Below are 24,923 nucleotides of genomic sequence, written 5' to 3'. Positions count from 1 at the left end.
CATGCTGTGAAATGCTCATCAAAATAGAAGCCAAATTAACACCTCTTACAAAGACTGCAAAAAGTGACTCACCAGTGTTATGCTCTTAGGAGTAATTGGTGGATTCCCTGAACACCACTGGCAATATCATTCACACATGCACCCATGTCATCCCTTGTGTAAAGGTGTAAAGGTGCACCTTATCAAGAGAATTAGTCAGAGTAGAACTGAGATACATGATTTTACAGACTCCAAATTAAAACCTATTGATTACTTTTTCAACACAGTTGAGACAAATAAACACAAGTTGTTCTAAAAGGCCACTTGAATTATTAGCTATTCATGACAATCTGAGTACACAAGGACGATCAGAGGAAAAAAAGGGAGAGGTTTATATTTATTTTTTTAAATAAACTTTAATGTGCAATATAGGCATGATCACTACAAGATCTTCCACCTATACGCAATACTACACACTGTTAACACACCGCATTTTAACTGTACATTAAAAAATCTGGGAAGAATATTCCTTCACTGGAAAAATATCATACAATCACTTAAATAAACAGAGACAACATTACAGTGCAAACAAAATCCTGGTTTTATTTATTCTGCAATTATTGAGTACTTTCTAAAAGTCTTTTAGAAAAATAATAAAAAAACCTTCCCACGGACAACCAATACGTTCTGAGATGATTTCCTCTTCCTGAACCAAGAACCTTGATCTGATCCTTGAAGCTGTAATAAGCAGGATACTCATTTGTATGATGCACATTCACATAATTTTTATGAAACAATGATCCCAACCCAAAATTTGCAGACAGCAATAAAATGGCACTTGCTGGCTTCATCTGACTTTTGATCAGACCCATGACATGAAAGGTCTGGTACAATAGTTATCCCCATGAATTAAAGACAAAGTGCTTAAGGAAGCCAGACAAGGCCTTGGTTAATGATGCTATTGGTTTCTATAGGTAATTGCTGTTAGACAGAGTAGGGGCATACTTTTTTTTCCCTTTAAAGAAGAAAAACGGACTATGGAACAGCAATCCTGCCAGGTTCAACACACAAAAGAAGAAATAACACATATTTCTGTCACAAAGGGCATGATAGTGTTGCTCGAGCCCACAAAGGCCAAGACTCAGAGCAGATGTCACCTGATCTGTGTGAACTCTGCCACCTTCATAAACTCCTACTCTGGTGAGAGTATATACTAACTTAAAAGTGCCTGTATACTCTTGTCAGTTGAGTGATGTTAAGAGTAAAGACTTCAGGGAAATAAAAAAAAGTAGGCAGGTGAATATGATGCCTTAAGTTTTAGCTTTCATATTTTTCAGATTCTGTGCTGTGTAGCTCTGAGCTTCATATTAAGTGTTGGTAAATTCTCTTCACAGGGTAGATAGACAAAACAATCCCTTTTCCAGCTTGACCAAGGACAACTGTTACAAGCTCCAGGCCCAAAGAGTATAAACAATGGTGAATTGAAGAGAGAAAACAAGGAGGATGAAGTTCATAACCTCAACCTATAATTGGACAATTAACTCCAATATGCTAATGGACCAAGACTTATAAAAGTGTGACACCTTGTGACTGGTCATCCATTTTGTGACCATTTTGGGTTCATCTTGGGTGTAGCCCTGGCCAGGCTCTTACACTGCCCAAGGTGTATCCTTTAGGGCCTTTTAATAAATACCTGCTTTATTCTTTAGCTCTGTCTAGCCTCTGTTCTAGGTCAGCCTTCTCAAGGCACCAAGTACACGAAAAAGGGATGTTTGTTTTCACTTGGAAAGAAATGTTGTCTCTTTGTCCTCCATTGAGCCACCCACCTCAGAAAACTGGAAAACCTATTTCAATGCAGCTTCCAATTCTGGGTAAGACAATTTGACCCACTACCATCACTGCACAGAATGAATGACACTGGGCTCTTCACACACATATGATCAACTCCTGTTCAATCTGCATTGGATGCCATTTAAAGAATAAGGCAGGCTTAAAAGGAAACAGAATATTTAGCACCAGTGAGAATATATGGGTCATCCTTGAGGTTCTTAACAGATTAAACAATACCATAAAGAACTATTTTTACAGGCAATAAGTAGTTACTCCATCACAATTTTCAGATTTGCACTTCTTTCTAAGCATACATAAAAAATAGTAGTAGCTAAGAAAGCTGAATTAAATAGCACACAATTTCACAGTCCTATTGCTGTCTGTAAAATACATAACCTGCATATAACCAGTTTGCTACTATACCAGCTGATGGGTTAATGCACAATATTCTAGACATATGTGGGAGATGGCACAACATGAGGACTATAAGGCTATAGATTCCCCAGTTCCAGCTTGTGTACAATTATAATTTTTCACTTATCTCACTGAATGAGCACACACAGCATGTAGAAAATATGTCCCAAGTAGATGTGCACTGGGTTGGCAGGATTAAGACACAGAGCAGCTTCCACAGTGCTTCTGGCTGGCTGACAGTGACTGAAACATGGCAGGAGGCAGGCTTCTGCTCACGGTGAAAAAAGAGCACTGGCCAGAAGGTATGTGCCAATGAGGCTATGGCTTACGAATGCCTTGGTAGACCAGAAAAACAAAATTCTGCTCTGCTACATACTGCAATTCTCACAGCTGCAAAAGCCATCTTGTGGAAAGGCAGTGTGATACATGTTAGCCTGCTACATCAGTAGGACAGCTGTTTGATCCAGACAAATGAGCAAGTGAAGATTTTGCCTACTAAAGCTTTATAAAAGCCTTTGACCACCCTCATGCATAAATACTAACCCACATAATCAAAATTACTTATCCTAACTACTTAAAACATTATGATGTAACTGCCCCAAACAGAATTAGCTGCCTGTACCTACAAATGAAACTTGTAAATGAAGACAGTAAACATTAAGAGATTATTGTACCAAAAAGGATAAAAATATATAACAAACTACTGTTTAATTACATCCCCTATTCATAAGTAATTGACCATGATTTGCTCTCACAAAACTATTTTAAGATTGTGTGTTTAATAGAAGTTCAATATTTGACTACCCCAAGAAACTGCATTAAAAAAATCCCAAACCCATCAAACTATGTGACCAGAGCCAGAGACTTGCTTGCTAAGCAGCTCCTTCTCAGGTCCATCAAGAACACCCTAGGGTCCCTCAGAGTAAGGTTACTCTTTCTCATGGAGAAGTTTCTTAGGGTAGCAAGAGAATACAAGTTGTTGTTTTTTTACTGCTGAGAAGAACTTGTTGATTCTTCTCAAAACACGAAGGAAGAACTTTTGTTGGGAAGCACTTTCATTCACATAGAAGGTCTGGGAAGGCTATCTGCTCTCCTTGCATTAAAATAAGTGTTCTTTCTCTTACGCAGCAACACAAATCTAGAGGCATGCTGCAGCACAAGAGTATCACACTGTCCCACAAACAACTCTGCAGAGAGCCCACATTCACAAGACTAAATCTGCCTCTCTCCATCATAGATGCAGGCTCTGAATTCTGGCAATGAATTCTGCGCAACCCAGCTTATCTCTCACCTCCCATCCACAGGAAGGGGTGAGACTAGGTTATTAGAGAGTCCGTACAGCCACAGGATAGAGCAAGGACAAGTGTTCTGCTCCTTTGATAGGCAGCTTTTTTGTAGTGTAGTAGTGGATGACTTCAGGAACACTGTCGAAGGGAGGGCTGTTCTGACCCAGGATGTATTTCTCTTTGGTTTTCGTCAGCTTCATATGCATAAAACCTTGACTGCTCCTGCAAGGAAAGCAAAGTGTAAGTTCATGCTTGTGCATAGGGAAGAGAGGTGCAGCACCATGACAGGCTCTCCTTATGGAAGGGAAAGTAGGAGGACAAAATGCCAGTAGCTGCTGGGTGGCAGCCTAAGACAGTGGCCAGACTGACCATCTCCAACTTGTAGTTGCAACCCCCATGGGCAGTTCACCACAAAGGCAGCCTAAGGCAGTATTTTGTCTTCAGTGCCTGCACTGCCTTGATCCACATGCACGGCTGTCTCACACTGAAAGTGATCCAGAGGTGTGCCAGTAAATAATCCATTTCCTTCCCATGGCCCCTCTCTCCAGCCCCTTCAATATTTTCCTGTGAACACTTATTTTCATTATAGCCACTCATTACATCTGGACCAAGTATCTGTGGTGCTGGCCTGTCAGAGGTCTGAGGTTCTCTTCATAGGCACAAGCAGGCTATGAACCTTGCTCAGCTAGGCAAGACAAGACCTGTCCTGTTCTACCCTGCAGATGCCTCAGGGCAGACCTTACCCATTCCACCGGGCAGTAACTGCCCAGAACAGATCTCTGTGCATAATCTGGTGGCTTCAGGTGGGAAAACTACTCCAGGTGAGCATGTTCCCAAGGTTCATGGCACAGTACTGCTTTAGACTGTGCACTATACTGAGCAAGGGCTGCTGTCCGGTGGTCTTTCTGCAGGCATTCTCTTTGAGGGAAGGCTCGTGATTACACAGGCAGGAGAACAGCGTCATGGAACTCATGGAACTGCCCTGCCTGCTCTTGGCAAAGCAGCCCGTCCAACAGAATTCCACTCTAATGGGTACCACCCATACTGCCATACAGCACCAGAGGTAAAGCAGGCCTCAGCTCTTTCCAGAATGACCCTTCAGTGTCTGCAGTCTTAACATACACAGGCTACTTTAAGAGCGTAGAGTTCAGCCAGGGCAACACAAGTGCAAAGAACAGCTCATACACGTCAAGATGTTAAATGAGGCTTAGAAGATTTTTACAGCTTGTTTGATGTCCCAATCCCTAACCTTCTGGCTCCAAGCCATTGTTTCTTCTAGGTGTGTCCAGGGGCAGAGACAGTAGTGTTAAAACTGGAGTTAGTCTGTGTCAGCAAAAAAACCCAATTCAAGATGACACAGAAAGCTGCAGCAGGAAAACAAATTATGTTACAACCAACTTCTCTAAAATCTGCCATATTCTAGTTAGCAGGTGCAGTGTTCCCTTTGTAAGTGCCTGTGTCATAACCAAGCTCATATCTTTCAGATGTATTCAACAATTGTCTGATGAAGAGAAACCTGGTGCACAGAAACCATGGCGGCAGGCACTGTAATTATGGCTCTACATGCTTAAAATCATGTTTTAAATATCAATTTCTTAGTGGGAAAATATATCTTTCAAGTCATAATTCATCTCTAAATTATTTCCCTTAAATAAGGGCGACATCTTTAAATACTTATTATGAGGACAGATGTATTGCTCTCTTTCTTCAGTTGACTATGAATCTGCTTTGTCACAAAATGACTTAAAAGTGTGCAGATACATTAATGGAATCAGGTGCATGCTAATTTCAGAAGTATGGCAAGGACTGAAGAAGAATCTTTTAAGTGCACTTTAGTACAGAGAAGGAAAGGCACAAACCTTTTTTGAACAGGAGGACAATGAACAGAGTATGAGCAAATAACTACAAGCCATGTATTCATGACAGCTGTTGCTTCCCCAAGAAGGACCTATGTGTATATTCAGGTTTGTGTAGCACATAGTCATTGAGCTCACACAAAAAGAATCCCTGCTATATATCCTGACAGGTGAGCCTTCTGGAAGGCCACACTGTTTGTGAGGGTGAGGGAAAAAGAATGTGAGCTTAAAGTTATGAATAGCAGGCTAATGGAATGTAGACGAGGCAAATCCATACCTTCTGCGCTTGGGATGGAACAAACCCAAGCAGCAGTGCAAGCTGGGGCACAACACGCCAGAAAAGGAACTGTGGTAGGGAGGACACATGGTGGGAAGGAGAATGATTGGATGGTCTGCCCATGAAGGCCTACTGCAGCAAAGTTCCACAGCAAAGTGCAGCCAGCTGCTAGAAGGCAGTGACTGCTACTACAGAGCTCTTGTGAGGCTGTATTTGTAACTGGTGAGAGGTGTCCCATGATAAAAGAGATATCAATACTGGAGCATATCCAGAGCAGGACCACTAAACATGGTCTGGGGATGGCAATACTTGACGTATGAGGATAGGCTTGAGGGAATTGCGCCTGTTTAGTCTTCAGAAGGAAAGGTGAGATGGAGGGTGTCAGGTTGCAATCATCCACTCCCTAAAAGGGCGAATTACAGTGAAAACAGAAGTTTCTCAGTCAAGAAGCACAAGCTGCAAGGGAGTTCCCACTGGACACAGGGGCTTCTTCCTTATAGGAGTCCTAGAGCCCAGGACAGAAGGGTTTCCAAAGCACTCAGCAACCCGATAAGCATGTACTGCTTGGAGCAGGGGATTGGACTAGACATCTCCACAGGTCCATTTGCAACTAGATATCTCTAGGCAACTGGGAGTTATGTTAAACTGACTTCAAAGCTTTGCAGTGTCTCACAGGTAAATTTCCTGTTCAAAAAGGAGGAGAACTGAGAGGCAAGAACATTCAGTCAATGAACTAGCTTTGCTTACTGCTACTGTTTTCAGCCAATACCACATTGTTAGTGATAGACCTGATTTCTATCCTGGCTACTTTTCTGGATGTTCGGAACTCTTTAAACTGAGGATTATTTCAGGCTTACTGGTAGATGAAGGTGAAGATTATGTTTTCAAATATTTTCCTTCTTCACTCCCTCTTTTAGTGTCCAGAAATTACCCTGTGAATGTGCTATCTGCCCTCCCTGTTTCAAATGAACTATCACAGGTTGCAAGTAGACATATCAAAACAGACAATTCTCATCTTCTATAATGTAGAACAAATTAAGTTGGAAGAAAGTTAACTCAGCACCTTGAATTAAACCCTTTCAACTGTAAACTATACTGTGAAACTATTCATCTCTACACTAAGGATCCTGTGCTGTCTCACCTTCTCTGTTTGTCCTTAAAATCTGCCTCACAGTCTCCCCTCTTCTGGGAGGCATACTGGACTCAGAAAATCAGTGCCTTTAGTAACCAGGTAAGGGCAAAATGCATCTGCACTTGATTAACAACACCAATTCTGCTAGACCAGTGACTAGAATTACAGGGATCACATGAAAAAAGAACCAGGAAGTAATACTCTCTCTTCCTCTCCTCCAAACGCTGATTTTAGTGTGCAAAGAGATTACTGAAATTTCAGGTAATGACAGGGAAAAAAGCTTCATGGTTGAAGTGATTGTAAATAAATTTCTGCTTAGTTTTTGAAGCACTTTTGGAGTCTACCTGAACAAGTGCCCAACTGAGTAATCCTAGTTTTGGAATGGCTATTTTTCTCTTAGAACCTACCAGGCCCAAGGTTTTTGAAGAAAAGAACCTAAATAGTGATATCAAGTTCACATATGTGAATACTGGTGAGAGCCAGTGCCTTGAAGAGACAAGACATACACATTTTGCAAGAGAAGGTGCTGGGACCTGAACTGCAGCATGTGATATTGTTACTGTGTAAATTCTAAATGTCATTGTGGTCTTTTCAAATGTTGCCATAACTCTTCACCATTTTTTCATTCAATTGACAAACAGTGACAAAACAGTGCTACTAGAGACAATATTCTACCCTTTCTTTCCTTTTTGCAGCCTTTCCCATGAGTTTCAAACACAGAAGAAAATTGCGAATTGCTGATCCCTGCACCAAATTTCTTTGGAACTCTCAAGCACAGATGTTTACAGAGATACAAACTTGATACATGACTAATAGTCACACCTTGCTTAAAATGTTTGGCAACACAACCATAATACCAAAAGCCTTTGAATAGCAGCCTCCCCACATATTTTCTTTCAGTTTTCAAAACCCAGTGAGGATGGGAAAGGAATTGGGTAGACAGTTAATTAGAATGTGCTTTTTTGATCTTATGCATGAAGTGTGATAAAAGCAGGTGTAATAAATATTAACTAGATATTAAACCTAGTATTTTTTTCCAGAAAATATTAATGGCTTTTAAACATGATTCAGTGTTCACAATCAGAAAGTTTGGCCAAGTCTTATGAACCCTGTTTTTGCTGAAGAAAGCACTGTTTTGTCAGAACAGATTTTTTGCATTCATTTTGATGAAAAGTCATTTGCATAAAGAAAAAAGCAACAACTTTGTAATATCATCAGAAAAAAAAAAATCTAGCAATGTAGGAAATATATGTTGTGTTATTTTTCCACTCTGAAATGATTTTCCATTTCATTATTTTAACTTGTGTTACATGCTGTAATTTTGAACAAAGCCTATGTACAGCAAAAAGAAAGTAAAATAAAAGTTCACTGCTTAACCCCAGGAAAAAAAAAAAAAGAAAATAATTGAAAAAACATTTACTGGTGGCATTAAGAGGCTGGCCTATGAACTGTTCTTCCAGTTTCAGCTTTGCTTTTTCAAGCATATTATATACAACACTGTCATTCTACACCTGACAGACACTGTCTCCATGATAAAATAAACATCTCTTCCCCTACAAACAAGGTGTAGAAGTCTTCGTTTGCACCCAATGTGTGAAAATCACTACTAAGCCCAGGCTTCATCCTCTATAACCAGTTCCCATCTGCTGTTTTGAAGGTAGTGAGAATCCTCAGCTTGCTGGATTTTCCAAAGAAGTGACAGAATCAATACTTTTTGCTAACAGACAGGACCTTATCTTTATGGTTTAGGCTAACAATAGACTAATAATACACTTTCAAATACTTTTATACAATTACTAATTTAGATACACATAAAAAATCCCATGACCTCTTTGTAAATTATACTGACAGGAAGAAACTTATTATTTTTACAATATTACAAGATTTACTTCCAAGAACAAAAATCAACAGAAAGGTGCAAATCCAGCATTTATCCAGAACCTAGAACTACCCAAAGTTTATGTACTCAGCTTTGGAAATCAGGACCACTTCTACAGACTGTAATGACAAAAAACCCCATAGCTTGCAGTTTCCTTTGCTATTCAGGGAAACCACACGCCTGTTTACGAGTCCACAGGATCAGGATGTCAAAAGGCACCACCCTCTCTTAATTCAGCTCTGTACTTCCAGTAGCTGTGATTATGCAGGAACTATCTGACAGATCAGAAAGCAATGCATGTTACTGTTTTCGCTCACAGACTGCACATTTAGTTAACCTGTGAGATAATCCTTATCTAAAATTAAGAACAGCCACATTTCCCAAAATTGAAATGTGAGTCAGGAAACGAAGTGGTGTGGGCACGGTGCACACTGCTGCAAGAGCCTTGGGAGGGGGAAATCCTGACTGAAAGGATTAGCTAGTAGAGCCCAGTTGGTGCCTAGTCTTCACTGAGCAAGACTGAAATATGATAACCCCATCCTGAGATCCTGTTCTATTGCTACATCAGAAAGACATCTCTGTGAGCTTGATGTTCATTGAAGTAATTGCTGAACACCTAAAACATTTATAAGTAAGAAATGGCTCTCCCTCTTTCATTTGCATATCGACTTCTACCTTTTTCACCAGTGTGCTTGTTAGTAAAGAACAGGTGTCAGACAAGGAATTTGAAACTAGGCATTTCAATAGCAGCCAGGAGTTTCTGGTTACAGCACACTTACCAGGAGTATGGGTCTCCAATTTTTACCCAGCCTTTTGCAATTATAATTGTATTTAAGGCAAGAGTGGGTGGGTGTGAGTGAGCCAAATATCTACAACCCTGAAGGAATGCAGAGAAGAGGAAACACAGGGAATGATCCAGGGCTGACAAAGGAGATTCAAGAGAATGTATAGCTGCTGCTCATGCCTTTGGGATCATTTCGTTCTGGGAAGGTAGATCATATACTTTTCCTCTCCTGCTGTGCAGAATTTAAACAATGCTGATAAGGAGGCTTAGCTCTCTGGATCCCAATCCAAAGAAAGATGCTTTTAGCTTCAAACACTTGTCACCAGCAACACCAATTCCTTGTTTCTAACTGAGATGGGCAACATAAATGTGTACTTCAATAAAACCTTCTCTGATGCCCCCAGATATAACTAATCCACATGCAGTTAAATTTCACTGAGTAAACTACACCATCTCAAAGTGACAGACATTGACATGAGCAACCTAAACTACCTCAGTGATTGTTTCATGCACAGATGCATGTTAATTTAGCAATAAAGCTATTTTCACACTCATTTCATTACATTTGGAATGATAATTTTTGGATTTTGAACGAAACAGATATCTCACACAAATTCCCCATGCAAGTCAAGCCTGTCTGGCTCTCTCAATGCCCACAGAACACAAGGACTTCCTGCTATTGGAAAAAAACGTCTTCAGAGATGTCTCCATTATGAAATATTCAGCTATATTAAAAGAAAATTAGCAAGTTCTACCATATTTTCACTTTTCAAATACAGGTAATATTTGGGTAGATTCTCATTGCTGTCTTTTGGGAAACAATCTTTTGTTATTAGAGAAAAGAAAACTAAAAAAACTAGAGTGAAGTGGTTTGGGTTTGGTTTTTGCTTTATGTTTTCTTTTTAGAAAAACTTGTCACATGAAACAGAAGAATAGATTTTAAATCACTGTTACTTAGTACAAAATCAGGGTGTGATTCTTACTTTTTCCCCTGAAGCAGACATGAAACATTTAACCAAAAAAAAAAAAAAAAAGCTGACTCACACATGGTATTAAAAGTCCCTAAGAAGCACAAAGACAGCTAATAGACAATGGAGACATTGTAGTTCTGTCCAAAGAGAATACAAAAGGATACTAAAGGCATGGATGCAGCTGTACAAAGCAGAAAAATATAAATTTTAACTATCACCTTTCCTCTGGAAGTATGGCAGAATAACAAAAATCACTGAGCTGATGCAAGAGTTAAATGAAATACCTTTAAAAATAGGTCATATTCCAAGACATTGAATTTAAGGGACAATTTAGGCCTGAGGGAAAATTTATTCCAAAGCTTGTACCATTAATGCTTCAGTGTTTGAAAATATCTAGAAGACACCTATATTGGAGTATACAGAGATCAAATTACAAAAGAAATAACAGGAACTCAACCACAATTCCAAAGCAGATGTGTTTCAGCTCATGGCAAACCTCTGTATTACAGAGAGATCCCAAAAATAGTAGCAGAGGAATAATGATTTAAAATATACTCCTACAAAATATTTCTCTTCTCAAGTTCTAGAATGGAATTTTAAACTTATAAAACAAGGATCCACTTTGGTGCTATTTATAAAAGCACTTCTTACAGCCAGGTATCACCATCATCCCAGCAGTAAAATGTATGTTCAGAACAGACCTGCGAAGAAATGGCATAAAAGCCAAACTGGCAGGAGTAATGCTAGTGAAAAGGGCAAGTTGGCCTGTACCCCAGACCTACTTGGAAGGTTAGGTTCCCCATCAGACCCTATCCTGCATAAGGGAAAGAAAGGAAGCACTTCTCTTTGCACCTGTACAGCCTATACAGGCTGGAGCTTAAGGAGCTTCTTTTTCTCCTGCACACAAAACCTGACAATCTTCCTCAGCTAGAAAATGAAGTGAACTTCTTATCCTGTCACGGGTAGGAGAATTGGGCTAGATGATCTTTGATCCTCCCTTCCAACCCCAGCAGTTTATGAATTTGTATTATGGTATGTTGAAGACATCTGTGATGTACCCTGCTCAGCCTAAGCTAGGTAAGGCAGATTCAGAGCAGTGAGAAGACTAGAATACTGCTAATTTCCTAATTCTGTAGATCTTTCATCCTTAATCCTGGGCTTTTTACTTTGAAGAACTGTAACAAGGCTGTACAGCTTTTCTCCAGTAAAGCAAACAAAACAAAAGGAATAAAATCCCCAAACAATAAGTTCCTTATTCAGCCAAAAGCAGAGGCAGCAGGAGCATTTCAAATTAGAACAAGGAAAAAAAAAATTAATCCAAATTTATTTGGTTAAGTGGATACCAAATGAAGACAAAAAAATCTATTAACATCCCCAGACAGGAATATACTAATTCAGTGACTGTAATATATGTCACACAGTCCCAAACACTCTGAAATCCTTTGGAGCTAAAACAGTGTGGCAACAAACTGGATAATTTTCTTGTATGGCACCTGAGAAGTTAGGGCTTAAATACATTGACTATGTTTTACTGACAAGTACTTACTTCAGTGAAAGCGAATAGTCATGCTTGCTTGTTTGACTATTTCTTACAAGGTAGCTACACTCCTTACATAAACGCAACAGGTTTTCTGCATCTGTCCGACTGATTGCTCCATGATACCATCTAGAAAAAAGCAAAGAGGTTAATAAACACACAGAAGTATTCCCACTCATACTGCTTTCACTACTTTATTTTTTAAGGTGTGATTTGTTACCAATACCATATGGATACCTTTAAAATCTAATATATTATGGATAAAAAACTATGAAGTTATTACAAATTGTGGAGGCTTCTTGTTTCTGTCAGCTGAGGGGAAAAACTCAGACCAGGAAACGATGCAATAAGATTGGTGTACATGTCTATGTAAGAAATTCCCATTTGGAGAAACACATTATAATCTATCTTGCAAACAGGTCCATGATATACAATTTGCTCTATTTAATCCCTGGGATATATCAGTTTTTAAACTAATACACAAAATAAACAACAAAAGCAAAGAAACTGAAGATCACATGTGGAGAATATGAACAGTTAACAGTGGAAAAGATTTGCTAAAATAAATCTTTGAAAAAGGAGAAGAGTGATAAAGTGTGAAGATCGATCAAAAAGGCACATTCTAAACAAAGGTATGGAAATTCTTTATATAAATCTCTGGTGGATCTACAGAGTGGATGTGAACTACTCAGGGAAAAAAGGAAATTGGGTGAGGAGAGGTGGGTCCTTCATTGAACTAGCCACTTCAAACAAAGAAGCTTCTCAGTGCACACTGCTCTATATCAGCTTTCCAAATCTGAGACTCCGGGAGTAAACACTTTGACCCTTCCCTAAGCTTCCAGAGCAATGTGATGTGTCTGGCCCTGTACTGTGTCAAATGGTCAAACGTGGCTCTGAGGAAGATCTCTCCCTCCCTGCAACTGCCAGGTGCACTTTGAAACATTATATGACACTACCACATCTGCTTAAGCAAGACAATGAACACATCAGAAGTGCTCTCTGTCTGTTCTTACAGGGAACTGTTGCTTGCTTTGTGTAAAAGAGTTTAATTCCATTGGTTTTTACTCTAAGAAAGATACTCCAACTAAAAAACAGGTGAATAAAGACCAGATAAGCCACTTTGACAGAAATCATTCCCTTAACTGCCTTTTGCTGGTGATTCCATTGTCAAATCTGATGAATGTGCTAAAAAAAAAAAAGTTGGTGCCCATATTAAAAATTCATTGAGTGTGTGATTAAAACCAAAGTCTGCATTAGAGGGAACTAAAGAGAGGTTATATTTGTATAGTCAAGACAGACTAGAAAGAGAGGCCCTGACAGCTTCTTCACTTCACAAATAAGATGGAGACACAGATACAAATTATTTCAGGCAGTCTCCTCCTCATCTCCCATTAGATATTTACTGCTGAAGGATATTTCTTAACAAGCAATTTAAAGACTAGATTGCCTTTTAAGTGTGATGGAATAATATTAACACAAGTGTGAATCAAGAAATGGATTTGGGAGAATTTAAAAACTTTTCCTATTAGCTACAGTTATCTTTATTTTCTCCCCAAAGGGCCAAATAAAACAAAAGTGAAATATTACCTTACCAAAATAAGGGAGATGCTTAACTCTGATATTTGGAGAGAAATGGAAAAAGAACACAGGGCTGGTTTGAGGAAGAAAAACCTGCTCTTTATAGAGTTGAAAGTAAACAGAGGATGAGACATCTGATTCAGATGTGACGTCTGGAAGCTGTTTTGGCTACACCTGACAGTAAGCAGCACTATCCAGAAGTGTAATTGTTTGTGAGTCATATGCCCATGTAATTGGGACACTGCTCCTGTTCCAGCTACCTAGCGTGATAAGCAGAGCACGATAATCAGCTTTAAGTTCCTGAGAGATTTGCTGTTCAACTGCATTGGGTCTGTTTGTCCTGGGTGTGCTCATTTTTTTGACTGTCAGCATATGAGCATTTGTGAAGAAAGGTCAAAATTTCAAACATCAGTGATGTGGTCTTTAAAAAGTGCAATGACAGCATCTGAAAGGCACTAGTGCAAAAGTATGGAATAACCTGAATGTCTTCTAAGATATCCTGGAAAACACATGCACACAATGCAAACCTGAAAGCAAAATTCTAACATAATCACACACTTTGACCCTTAACAGGATCTCCTCCCAAGCTTGTAAGTACCCTGGTGGTGGTTTACAGAATGCTCTTCCTGATGTCCCTTACTTTGTCAATGGTCAGGTTTCAGCCACTGAGGGGCCACAACTCCACTGAAGACAGGAGAGCAACATCAATTATATAGTAAGTATAATAAGTTATTACAGCTTATGTAATGCACGACACTATTCTGTTGCTGAGTTAGAGCAAAACAGGAAACCACAAGATCTTGATTATAAGGCTGGGAGGGATTCACTTTCAATAACACAATGGAAACAGCAGAACACACTTTTTCTTTATACTGTTATTGAGGAAATAGAACAAATTGCTTTGATTCCCCTGGGTCCATGAGTTAGTAAGCTCATAGTTATAGATTCCTCATTCACAAGTAACTAAAAATATTTTCTTAATATACTAACTCACCTTGGTATTTCTGCCTGTTTGGGGAATATCCTAACCTACCCAACCACCTGCCAATTCGTGTGCATCCTTTTCTTTAGATCTTGTATTCCTTTCTGCAGAAACAGACTCCACTTTTGCAGAAAAAGAAGGAAGGGCTTTGTATGTGCTGTGGAGATGTCTCACACTACTAGAACGAGTAATTTGAATTACTATGACTATTCTATGGTAAAATAAATGTGGACTCTTTCACTTTATGATGCATCATTGTTAACTGCATTCATTTTAGGTTTGATCCATCATGCTGAAGAAACAAAAAAACCCCTAACTTCACTGACATTTGAATACTTAAAAAGTAAAAACTAGACCTGCCGTTTTCAATTGTAACATTTAACTGCAGTTATACTAAAAGACAGAATGACACCACAGCATATTTGTGAGTCAAACATTAGGTAACAGAAACTCACCTTCCTGCAGTTATTTTTAATCTATTTGGGACTGGGCGAGCAACTTTGGCAAGCTGGAGCTACCCAACTTGGAGGACCAAATCTACAGTTAAATTTACAGCCTTTTAGTTATTTACCTAACAGTATCAGTGACTGATTTCACAATAATGGTTGCTACTTCCTCTACTGGAGATAAGCATACAATCAGTCAATGGGCAGATGGTTCAAAGGCTGAGGTTGATTAGATGGAACATGGCAACATGCGGATGATATTATCTGTTTCAAACTTAAGCTTCCAAATACTGCCTGAAAAATAAAATGTCAAAGGGAAAGCAATTTCTGGAACCACCTCCTCTCAAACCCTCTTACTGAGGGTTCTAAGTGTAAAAGGATTCTTAATCCTCTCAATACCACTAGCATTAAGGAACAAAGTACTCTCCCAAAGTCCATACTCACATCCATGCTAAATTATGCCCTCCCTCTCCAGTGCAAATAAATTCTGCCTCTAATCCAGAATGACAGTTTCTGGAGAGGACTGCCTTCAGGGATTCAAGACACAGCTTCTTCACTTTACTGCACGAATCCGCTGGCTTCTCTGTGACCAGGAATATCAGTCTAACTTTTGTAAACTGCTCTACTTTTTCACTTTTCAGGATTTTTCTCTGTGTAGCAGGAATTCTGGCCCTTCCTCTGAGGTTGCACCTTTGATACGGGACAGTGGGTCATTCCACCACACAAGCCAGTCTGTCCAAATTGTTCAAGGAAGGGCAAAAATAAGGCAGGGCAGGGGCCACTCTCGTGGATACTGGACATTTACTACAGGGAATTCACCTAGAACCTGAATTTGAAGCTGATAGAAGTGCATCTAAATATTGCTCTCAAGTTTGATAGCACAAGAGTAGAAATAACAATCTCTTTTCTGAAAGCTGTTTAAGTGGTCTTATTTTCTTCCTAGAGGTTAATCACTGCCAGATGCAAGGCAAATCTGATGTATTAGAAACATGCTCTGCAGCCACAAATATATTGGTTTCATGCACCTTTAAACAGAATTTGGTTATATGTGAGATACAACTTTTTTTTCCCCTAATGCAATATAAACAACAAGATTGAAAATGGAATATCTGAATGTACTTGACAGATAAAATTCACTGTTTCTGAGATGAGTTTCCTGTTTAATGCTATTTTCCTCCCCCCCAAAAAATTACTTACACTTTGCAGGACTGGTTAAGAGTAAGTCTTTGGGGCTTTGAGGATACTGAGGAGGAAAGTTGGACAGTAGGATCTGAGTACTTACTGCTCCTGTAAGCAAGGAGGCAAAAAGCTAGAGAGCAATTACCATGCTTACTTACATCTGCTTTTCCAGTTGAATAGTTGGATCTATTCTCTCTCCCAGGATCCCACAAAATTCTGGACTGCCATGTTTGATAGGTTTAAAGCCTCCTCCAGGTGCTCTTAATTGCCTGTGCTGGTCATTTGAGGGAGAAGGAGATGCTTGCCGTTTCCCACTTCCATTAAACTGGGCTGCAAGACACACAATAATTACCTCTCCAGGCAAGGTTAGCAAGGACCAAAAGAGTTGTAGCACTTACAGTGGTTGTCACGCCCCCCAGAGAATAAGCATATACCCACTAGCATTAAGATGCTTTATCTAGAAGTTCTATGTATCACATAAAGTGTTTCTTACTATGCAGAGTACAGTCCTAAAACTCTCTTGTTTTTCTAGTAATAACATTCATACTCTTCTAAACCTTGTTATAATAACTCTTGCTTATCTTGACTTTTGATACTTTGATCCTCCAGAGTTGATGCTGTTAAACAAATAACAGTAACAAGCCTTCAGTTACGTGCCATAATTCAAAAAGGAAATAAGTGAGAGCATCAGTTTGCCTCAGGTTATGTGGTATCATCCTAACAGTGATCTGGGGGCAAAGCAGGCAGCTGACATCCATATCAGAAATACTGTCAAGCAGCAAAGAATTAACAGTGCATCCACTCACACACTGCTGGCACAAAGCTTTTGTCTTTAAAGTCTAGGAAACAGATGACAAAATAAAAATAGCCTTTCATCATTTCTCTTACTAACTACATTATTCCAAGAAAAAAAAAATACAACTTATTTTGCAAAACTGTAATTTATTAGAGCACTGCAACACCTGTAGCCAAGCACATACTAATGATGTCAGCATTCTCATTCTACACTTACAGATTCCACACAGCTACAATTAAAAAAAAAATACTAAAGGACAGAATGTTGACAGGAAGAGTGATAGAATCCACCCCATATTCCTGACTCTCACTGCCTTCTATGGTTTGCTGCTTCATCAAAAACTAACACCCCTAGCTGCAAATGATTGTATATTAAGGCCATCTAGTGAGGACCAGGCAGAGAGCCTTGACTGTGTCAAGAGGTAAAAATCACAGTGCTCACAAGCACAAACAGCTCAATCAGCCCCTATGTGAGTTTCAACAGCAATACTGGAGAAAAGTGCTACTGAAGAGGAGAACTGAAGAGGAAAGGAGAACTGAAGGAACTCCCTACAAAATTTACAGGCCTCATGCACTTAAAAGTGAACTTACACACAGCCAAGTAGGCATGTGGGTGACAGTATTAAGTGTTTTAAAGCAGACAGCTGCAATATTCAAGTTGAAAATCATACTGCACAGAGACATGTTGGATGAGCAAAGTGTTTTGGAGCTGTTTTTTAAAAAATTGTTAATGCTTTTGTCATGAAGCTTAGGACACTTCTAAATCCCCCCTCTACTCAGAGAAAGGCACAATTTTTTAAATTGTAAAATTTAGGCAAACACACATAGCTACAATTAACACATTCCTAAGTATGCATGGTGGAAATATGCTGATTCTTTCTTAATATAAACTCAGATTTAACCTCGTTACTGGATAATGAAAGCTGATTAGTGTAACAAGGAGAAACACTGCATGTGGATACTTGCCTGTGACATATACAAGCAGTATTATTACTTTAACTCTAAGAAAAACACCCGGATGTAACTTGGGTACTCTCTGAAACCCAGTGAGCTTATTGTCGCCTTCTGAGCAAGGAACACCTCTCAGATGCCAAAAAATTCAGTTCACATAACAAACTCAGTTCTGACTGTTAACAACTTGTCCTTACAACACAGAATCATAGAATGGCTTGAGTTGGAAGTGACATAAATGATTATCTAGCTGCAAACCCCTAAGAGCAGAGAGATGCCACCACAGGCAGTGATTTTTGTCCCCTAACCACAATATTCAGAGCCCCATCCAACCCGGCTTTGAACAGTTCTAGGGAAGGGCCATCCACAATTCACACATAGCACCTGCTCCATTGCTTCACTATCTTTGACTAAACAATTTCTTCCTAACATCTAACCTAAATGTCTCCTCTTTTAGTTTAAAAACGTTCCCTCTTTTTTTCTCTCTATATGCTTCTGTAGAAAGTCACGAACATGATGATAAGACATAGGAACTATTCTCCAAAAAGAGGACCAGGTCAAATTTCAGATGCTTTTGAATGTTGGGGCTTTTTTCTCTGATTGAAAAATTCAGACATGTGTCTGGACTTCTGGCCTGGTTTTTTTTCCCCCAGGAAGAAGCAGTCTTGAAGGGCTATCCAGGCAGATCAAAGTGACAAGTGTGATTCCCAGTCAGGTACCTCCCCACCCAATGCTGTAATCAGGTCCCAGTTTTGGCTGCTATGAATCCTCTCTTAAACAAAGCTGTATCCAGCCACTGCAGTTACAGAACTGACTGCAGTACTTCTACACTCTCCACATGGCCTCTCTTCCACTGCCCCGTAATTCCTGCCCTACCTCTGTGACAGTGGCATGCCAGAATTCCCTTGCTTTAGGTCACTCAGGATCCTAGGCAACAACCTTCCATTTAACAGCAGAAGAAGCCAGAAAATGTTTGGCATTTAGAAGTCCTTTGAGGAGCCCATGATCAGTGCTGGAAACTACTACAAAATGGCCCTCTTGACCATTGAAAACCCCTTTGTAAGAGAGGGTCACAAATTTTGTAAAGCAATACTAAGATTGGCTTTACAGACTTCATAAGCATTTCCTTTACCCAAAGGTTTCTGTGCCCTCATGACAGTTGGAAGAGGACAGATTTCTCACAAACTCAGTCGAAGCCAGTGTCAGTGTGACATTCTTCAACGGGCCCTCTGGTGCTCATGCTATCTTCTAGCTATACCCTGGGCTCTCCTGGTGTTATCTCCTTTTCTAGCCAGACTTGTGTACCTGGAAGCTACTTTGTTCCTGTTGCTTTGCCAGCCTCAACTATTCTGGGCAAACCAGTCTGCCCAGCTCAGCAGGAGTTCTAACAAGACCTGTTTGCTTCCCATAAAAACCATCAAAAACACATTTTAGCTTCAGCTGGACAGCCGCCAATAAAACAACCCCAAATTTGTCTGTGAAAGGACTCCAGCTGCAGACAGTCAAAATGCTGCATTCCAGCTCTGCTACACAGAGACATATCTTTTAGCACAGCAAAATCCATAGGCTGCGTACATCTTGCTCCATCCACAATGCCAGCATGACACCAGCCTCATCCACATCCTCAGGAGTCAGAGCACAGACACGCTGCCCTCAGCCTCAGCACACTTCATAGCTTGTGCACACTTTCATTCTGACAAATCTCAAAGTTCAGGCTGGAGATAAACAGGTTTTAGCTATGCTTCAGCAACAAATCTTGAAATCATGGCAGAAGAACAATTTATTTCCTTGAAAGTCTTGCATAAGTAATTAGGTTCGTTGTAATTCTAGTGTTGCTGGTGATTTTGGTTTGTTTCTACGGTCTACCACCTGACAAATCAAAAACATTTGCTGCAAAGACTCTGTGTCTGTAATTCTCATCACAAATGTGTGTTGTTCCCTCCAGATGAATTTCACAAAATAGGAAAGTTTCAGTAGAGGGTCCCTCCAGGATCTCCACAGTTCCATGGAATTGGGAGATGGTAATTGTGGGCCTGTTAATTGGTACTTACCCATTGCTAGAATTTTTGATAGTTAGACCAACACTGCACTTTTCAGAAAAATCCACCTCAGCTAAGAATTGAAAAAACCCCTTCCTGAGCCACACTATGGAACCACCAAGTCAGAAAAGCACTTCATATGTCTCAGCAGGGGGTCAACACTTCTCCATTGCAAACTTTCCACCTTTCAAACTACAGAGCTGGACCTCTTCATTCCTTATTTTAAACATTTACTACTCCTAGGACAAAGATGAATTGTACAGACACTTGATGAAACAGCAGCTTGCAATCAGGCTTGCAGCCAATCCTTAGACATTTCTTTGTGACAAATTCTTGTACTTAAAATAACCTTGTACCTAAAACAAATTAATCTATAATGAATGGCAGACATAATGAGAGAAATCTAATTAATCTCAAGAAGTGCTTAATCTTATTTTAAATAACAATTCTCTATGCTGAACCTGTAAGTAAACCAACCATATCATAGTACCATTTAATTAAACCTCTCTTTAGTCTATTAATTCTATAAAGCAATATTTTGCTCTGCATGCTTTCATAACTGCATAGTATTTGAAAGAATATTTACACGTAAGCCAATCATAAAATCTTGTATTGGACTGACCTTGTTAATTTACAGTTACATGTCAAAACTGAAAAGTAGATATAAAGAAAAAAATAACAGAATTAAGATTCTTTATTTTAAAACAACTCAGAAAAACCCTATTTCTGAATTTACCTGATAAAGACAAAAAAAGTGGACACAAAGATGAATACAGAAGTTAAGACAAGACCCAAATGAAATAAAACTCATAGATTTCATGTAATATGACCAATACATCAAGGATAATAATTTACATATGTCCATGTATGACTCTTTAGACTTAACTTTTAAAATCCAGTCTCTGTAGCTGCTCTATTACTATTTCAAAAATTTGTGAAATGTGGTCTCACTGGAGACAGAGGTGGTATCACTGGTCCCACAGCTTGCATCTCAGCATCATTAAGCAATGAAGGTGCTGGTTTTTGATAGAAAAGTTACTTCTGGGTAGCACACAATCACCGACCTTGTGTGGGAAGTTATGTGATCAGATCAGGTTGTTTATCCAGTCATTTCTTCCCACAGGATGAGAGGAATCTGAAGATGGAGACTGCAAGAGCTCCCTGAATAATTGTTTCCAATACTTAACTGTTCTTGCAGAGAAAAAACCAACTTGAGTCACAACCTCTACTGATTCATCTTATATCTCATCTTCCCATCACACACCTGCTCATTTGTGAAGAAACTGGCTCCATCTTATTGAGGATCTCCTCGCAGGCATTAGAAAGTTCACACTATGTCCCACCCAAAGTTCTCTCTTCTCCAGGCTAAGCAAGCCCAGTTCCCTCAGCATCTCTTCACATGTGCTGTCATGTGCTGCAGTTTCTTGTCATTTTGTTGGCTCTGTGCTAACAAAAATGTTTATCAACATCCCTCTTATACCAGAATCCTGCCACAGCATTATGCATAGCTCAAGAAATATCAAGTAAAGAGGAACAGTCACTATGCTTCATCCTTCATCCACTGGCTTGCTCCTATTCACACAGGCTAGCATGCTGCTAGCCTTCATCATGGTGAGGAGCATTGCTAGCCACATTTAGTCCACTTCCCCCAGGGCTGTTTAAGCCCCTTCTAGCAAAGCTTCCAGCAAGTCAAACAGATCTAGGTCCATATGATTGCAGGGGGTTAGTTTGCTCCAGATGCAAGTCTTTAGGTCTGTTCTCATTAGGTTTTGTAAGCTTGTTGTCAGTCCATTTCTCCAGCCTGTTAAGGTCCCTCAGAATGGCAGCTTTGTACACACCCTCCCCTCCCTTGGCTGTTATCCCAAGCTTGATAAGGGGCATTTCCTCTCCTTCTGCTCTTGGTTACTAATAGCTATGCTAAACAGGAAGGGTTTCAGAACATATCCTTGGAGGAATCACACTTATAACCAGATTCCAGGAAGAGTATGAATCACTAGCACTACCCTTTGAGGTCAATGACTCTGAAAGGTTTTCGCAGATCTACTAGTCCACCCATCTGGGCTACAAGACTCCAAACACAGCTGATGCCATAGCACAACATGCTGAAAGCTAAAGTCTGCATAGATGACACCGACAGCTCTCTTTCCATTAAGAGATCTAGTAGTTTTAACAAAGAAAGCAAACAGGTTTGTCAAGCAGGATTTATCTAGGGTAAATGCACACTGACTACCCACACTGCTCTCAGGCTTCTTCCATGCTCGGTCCTGGAGCCACACCTCTTTTCTTCCTGCCTCGCCCCCAAAACTTCATCACACTGTCCCTTTGAGAATAGCTTCACAATTTCAGGACCCTGCAAAGCAAATTCCTCACTATAGAGATACTCAACAATAAACATTATCTACATCCCATCCATTAATATGAGGGTAGGGAGAAGGAGCGGGAGAATCAGAACTTTTATGAAACAAGCGCTAAGATGATTGACAACATGTTGGCTGAAGTACCAAACAAAAAGTACAATTTCATATTTCTGCAGCAGGTAAAGATTTGAGATGACCCACATTCACTTTTCAGACATTTCTTCACACACACATACAAAAGAGCGTAAGTATTTGATTTACCCCAAAGGCAAGTATATATAGTATAACTATGAGAGGGAATTTTGAGGCTGGGATCTAGGAATCCTACCTGCCAAAGCTGGGAAGCTGACTTTGTTCCACTCCCACGGCTGATCATACTCATCTGCAGGCCTGTCATCATCCTGTGGCAATTTGCTTTCTCGTAAACGGCGACTCACCACACTTTCAGAATCGGATTCCACACCACTGCCTTCTGGTTCATAGGGTGTGTCATAGAGCTGCATGTTTTTCTGATGGGACTTCATGCCTTCCTGCTGTTGAAACTCTGTTGGCAAGGAGGAAAATTGCATCAGAATCACTACTAACCATGTCTTATCATTACAGTCTATAATTTTAGAGCATTCAACTTCCACCCATTTCTTAATAGCCACGTAATTATAGAGATGACAAGCTTGTACAAGACTTTTAAATTCTACCCCTACATTGGTAACTTGCTGGAAGCAAAAGTTTGCTCCAGTTAACCACCACAGCTTCATGCCTCCACCAACATTTCCCAGCTTGTGCAGAGCCAGATTGCAGGAAGCACACAATCCCTGTCAGTGCTAAAAAGAACACTCACAAGCAACTGTACATAAATTCCCAAGAACACTGAAATTTTTGTACAGTTAGCTCTTCAGGAGGAGATGGTTCTGAAATGAAGTTTGAAGACACAAAGAACATAAAAAAACAAATCCCACAGTACAATTGCATATACTGATTTAAAAAAAAAGTCTGCATTTACACCTACAGAACATCAGCAAAAAATGAGCTAGGACTAGAGTAAGAACATTTAACAAAAGCATTACAGCTTATCTCACATCAAGGGGGTTGTAACATCAGCTCTCAGCTGCCTGAAAAGCAGTCAGAACCAAACCTTCTTGGGCAGAATCAGAAGAAGCAGTAAGGAGGAACAGGCTCAAGAGATCCAAGTGTTACATTGTGGGTACCTTCTTCCCCTCATGAGGTGCAGCCCTGGGATAGGTTACCAGGTAGGTCATGGGAAGTGCTTTATTCTTTGGAGTTTCCAGAGCCTTGGTTAAGCAAAGCCACAGTCCCTCCAACTACTGATACAAGAGTGAATGATAGATCAGGTGGCTGTGCTACCATTCAAAGGGACCCAGGGAGGCTGAAAAATTGTAGACTAACAGGCTAGAAAGCTGCTCAGCAGAGAAGGACTTTGGGGTCCTGTATGGCAGCAAGGGAAACACAAGCCAGCAATGCACCCTCACAGGAATGAGGGACAGCCTAACTTGGGGCGCATCAGGAGCGCTGAACACAGATCAACAGATGTGATTCTTCCCCTCTACTCAGCACTGGTGAGGCCACATCTGGACTGCTGGGTCCAGTTCTCATCTGCCCAGCACAAGAAAAACACAGAATACTGCAGGAAGTTTCAGCAAAAGGCCATAAAGCTCAATAATGGGACTGAAGCACTTTTCATATGAGGAGAGACTGAAAGAGTTGAGACTTGTTAGCTGGGAGAAAACAAGTTTTAGTAGAGACATTATCAATGCTTATAAATACCTGATGGAACAAAGAGAAGACAGGGACAGACTTTTATTGACAGGCCACGATATAACAGGCACAAGTCAAAATATATGCAATTCCATCTGAATACAAGAAAACACATTTTGACTGTGATAATGCTCAAACATAGAAATAGGTTGCCTGGAGAGGCTGTGAATTATCCATCTTTGGAAATATTCAAGATCTGACTGGTCATAGTTATGGGCAATCTATTCTAGCTGAACCTGCTTGAACAGGATTTTTTTATTAGATAATATCAATAGGTCCCTTCCAACTTCAGATGTTGTGTGATTATACTGACCACCACAACAACAAAATAAGAACACCAATAATGTAGCAAATTGCAAACTTATGAAAAGACTCAGAGAGAGAACTTTTTAAGCTACAAATGAAGCAAAAATCTAGAGCAGTTCTCTCTGTTATAACAATAAAAGTCATATATCAACAAGAATATTATAATCAAGTAACTTCTCCAAACCCCTCCAAAGCACAGTGGAAAGTCTGCAAAACAGTGCCCTTACAGTGCCCAAGACAGTACCCTTATTCCTTGAGAAAAAAAAAAATTATTTGATTCATGCATTAAAAATACTGTAATTTTGAAGAAATATACACCAAAATTGATGCTACAAGCAAGATACATCATCTTAATTTCTAGTTATGAAAAACCACATCAAGAAAAAATGCTGCATTGAAAAGAAAACTGTAATAGAAAGAATACACTGCTCTCTTGAATACTCTGGTTCAAAAAGATAAACATTTTGGTTTTTTCTGAAGTCAGAAAAGTGGCATGTACCTTTTTGTCTTTCAGTACTGTGGACCCAGTCAATGCTATACCAAGAAATGTGCATTTCTGAGGAACAGAAGCC

The 24,923-nt window shown here is 39.8% G+C and overlaps 1 protein-coding gene across 1 annotated transcript in view; it reads right to left on the bottom strand.

Annotated features, from left to right (window-relative positions):
- Positions 1-369: 369 nt before the first annotated feature.
- The window catches only part of SHB (SH2 domain containing adaptor protein B), a 58,157-nt gene continuing 33,603 nt past the window's right edge, over positions 370-24,923 (bottom strand). Inside the window, exons 3-6 of the mRNA XM_059873269.1 lie at positions 22,601-22,816; positions 16,289-16,460; positions 11,955-12,074; positions 370-3,731 (exon numbers count right to left, since the gene is read on the bottom strand). Coding sequence (XP_059729252.1) covers positions 3,548-3,731; positions 11,955-12,074; positions 16,289-16,460; positions 22,601-22,816 — 692 coding nt within the window. The 3' untranslated portion in view covers positions 370-3,547. The remainder of the gene's footprint in view (positions 3,732-11,954; positions 12,075-16,288; positions 16,461-22,600; positions 22,817-24,923) is intronic.

Source organism: Haemorhous mexicanus, chromosome Z (assembly GCF_027477595.1).
Source record: "Haemorhous mexicanus isolate bHaeMex1 chromosome Z, bHaeMex1.pri, whole genome shotgun sequence".
Classification (NCBI taxonomy): Eukaryota; Metazoa; Chordata; class Aves; order Passeriformes; family Fringillidae; genus Haemorhous; species Haemorhous mexicanus.
Note: the sequence above shows the minus strand (reverse complement) of the source record. Positions and strands in the feature narration are given on the sequence as shown.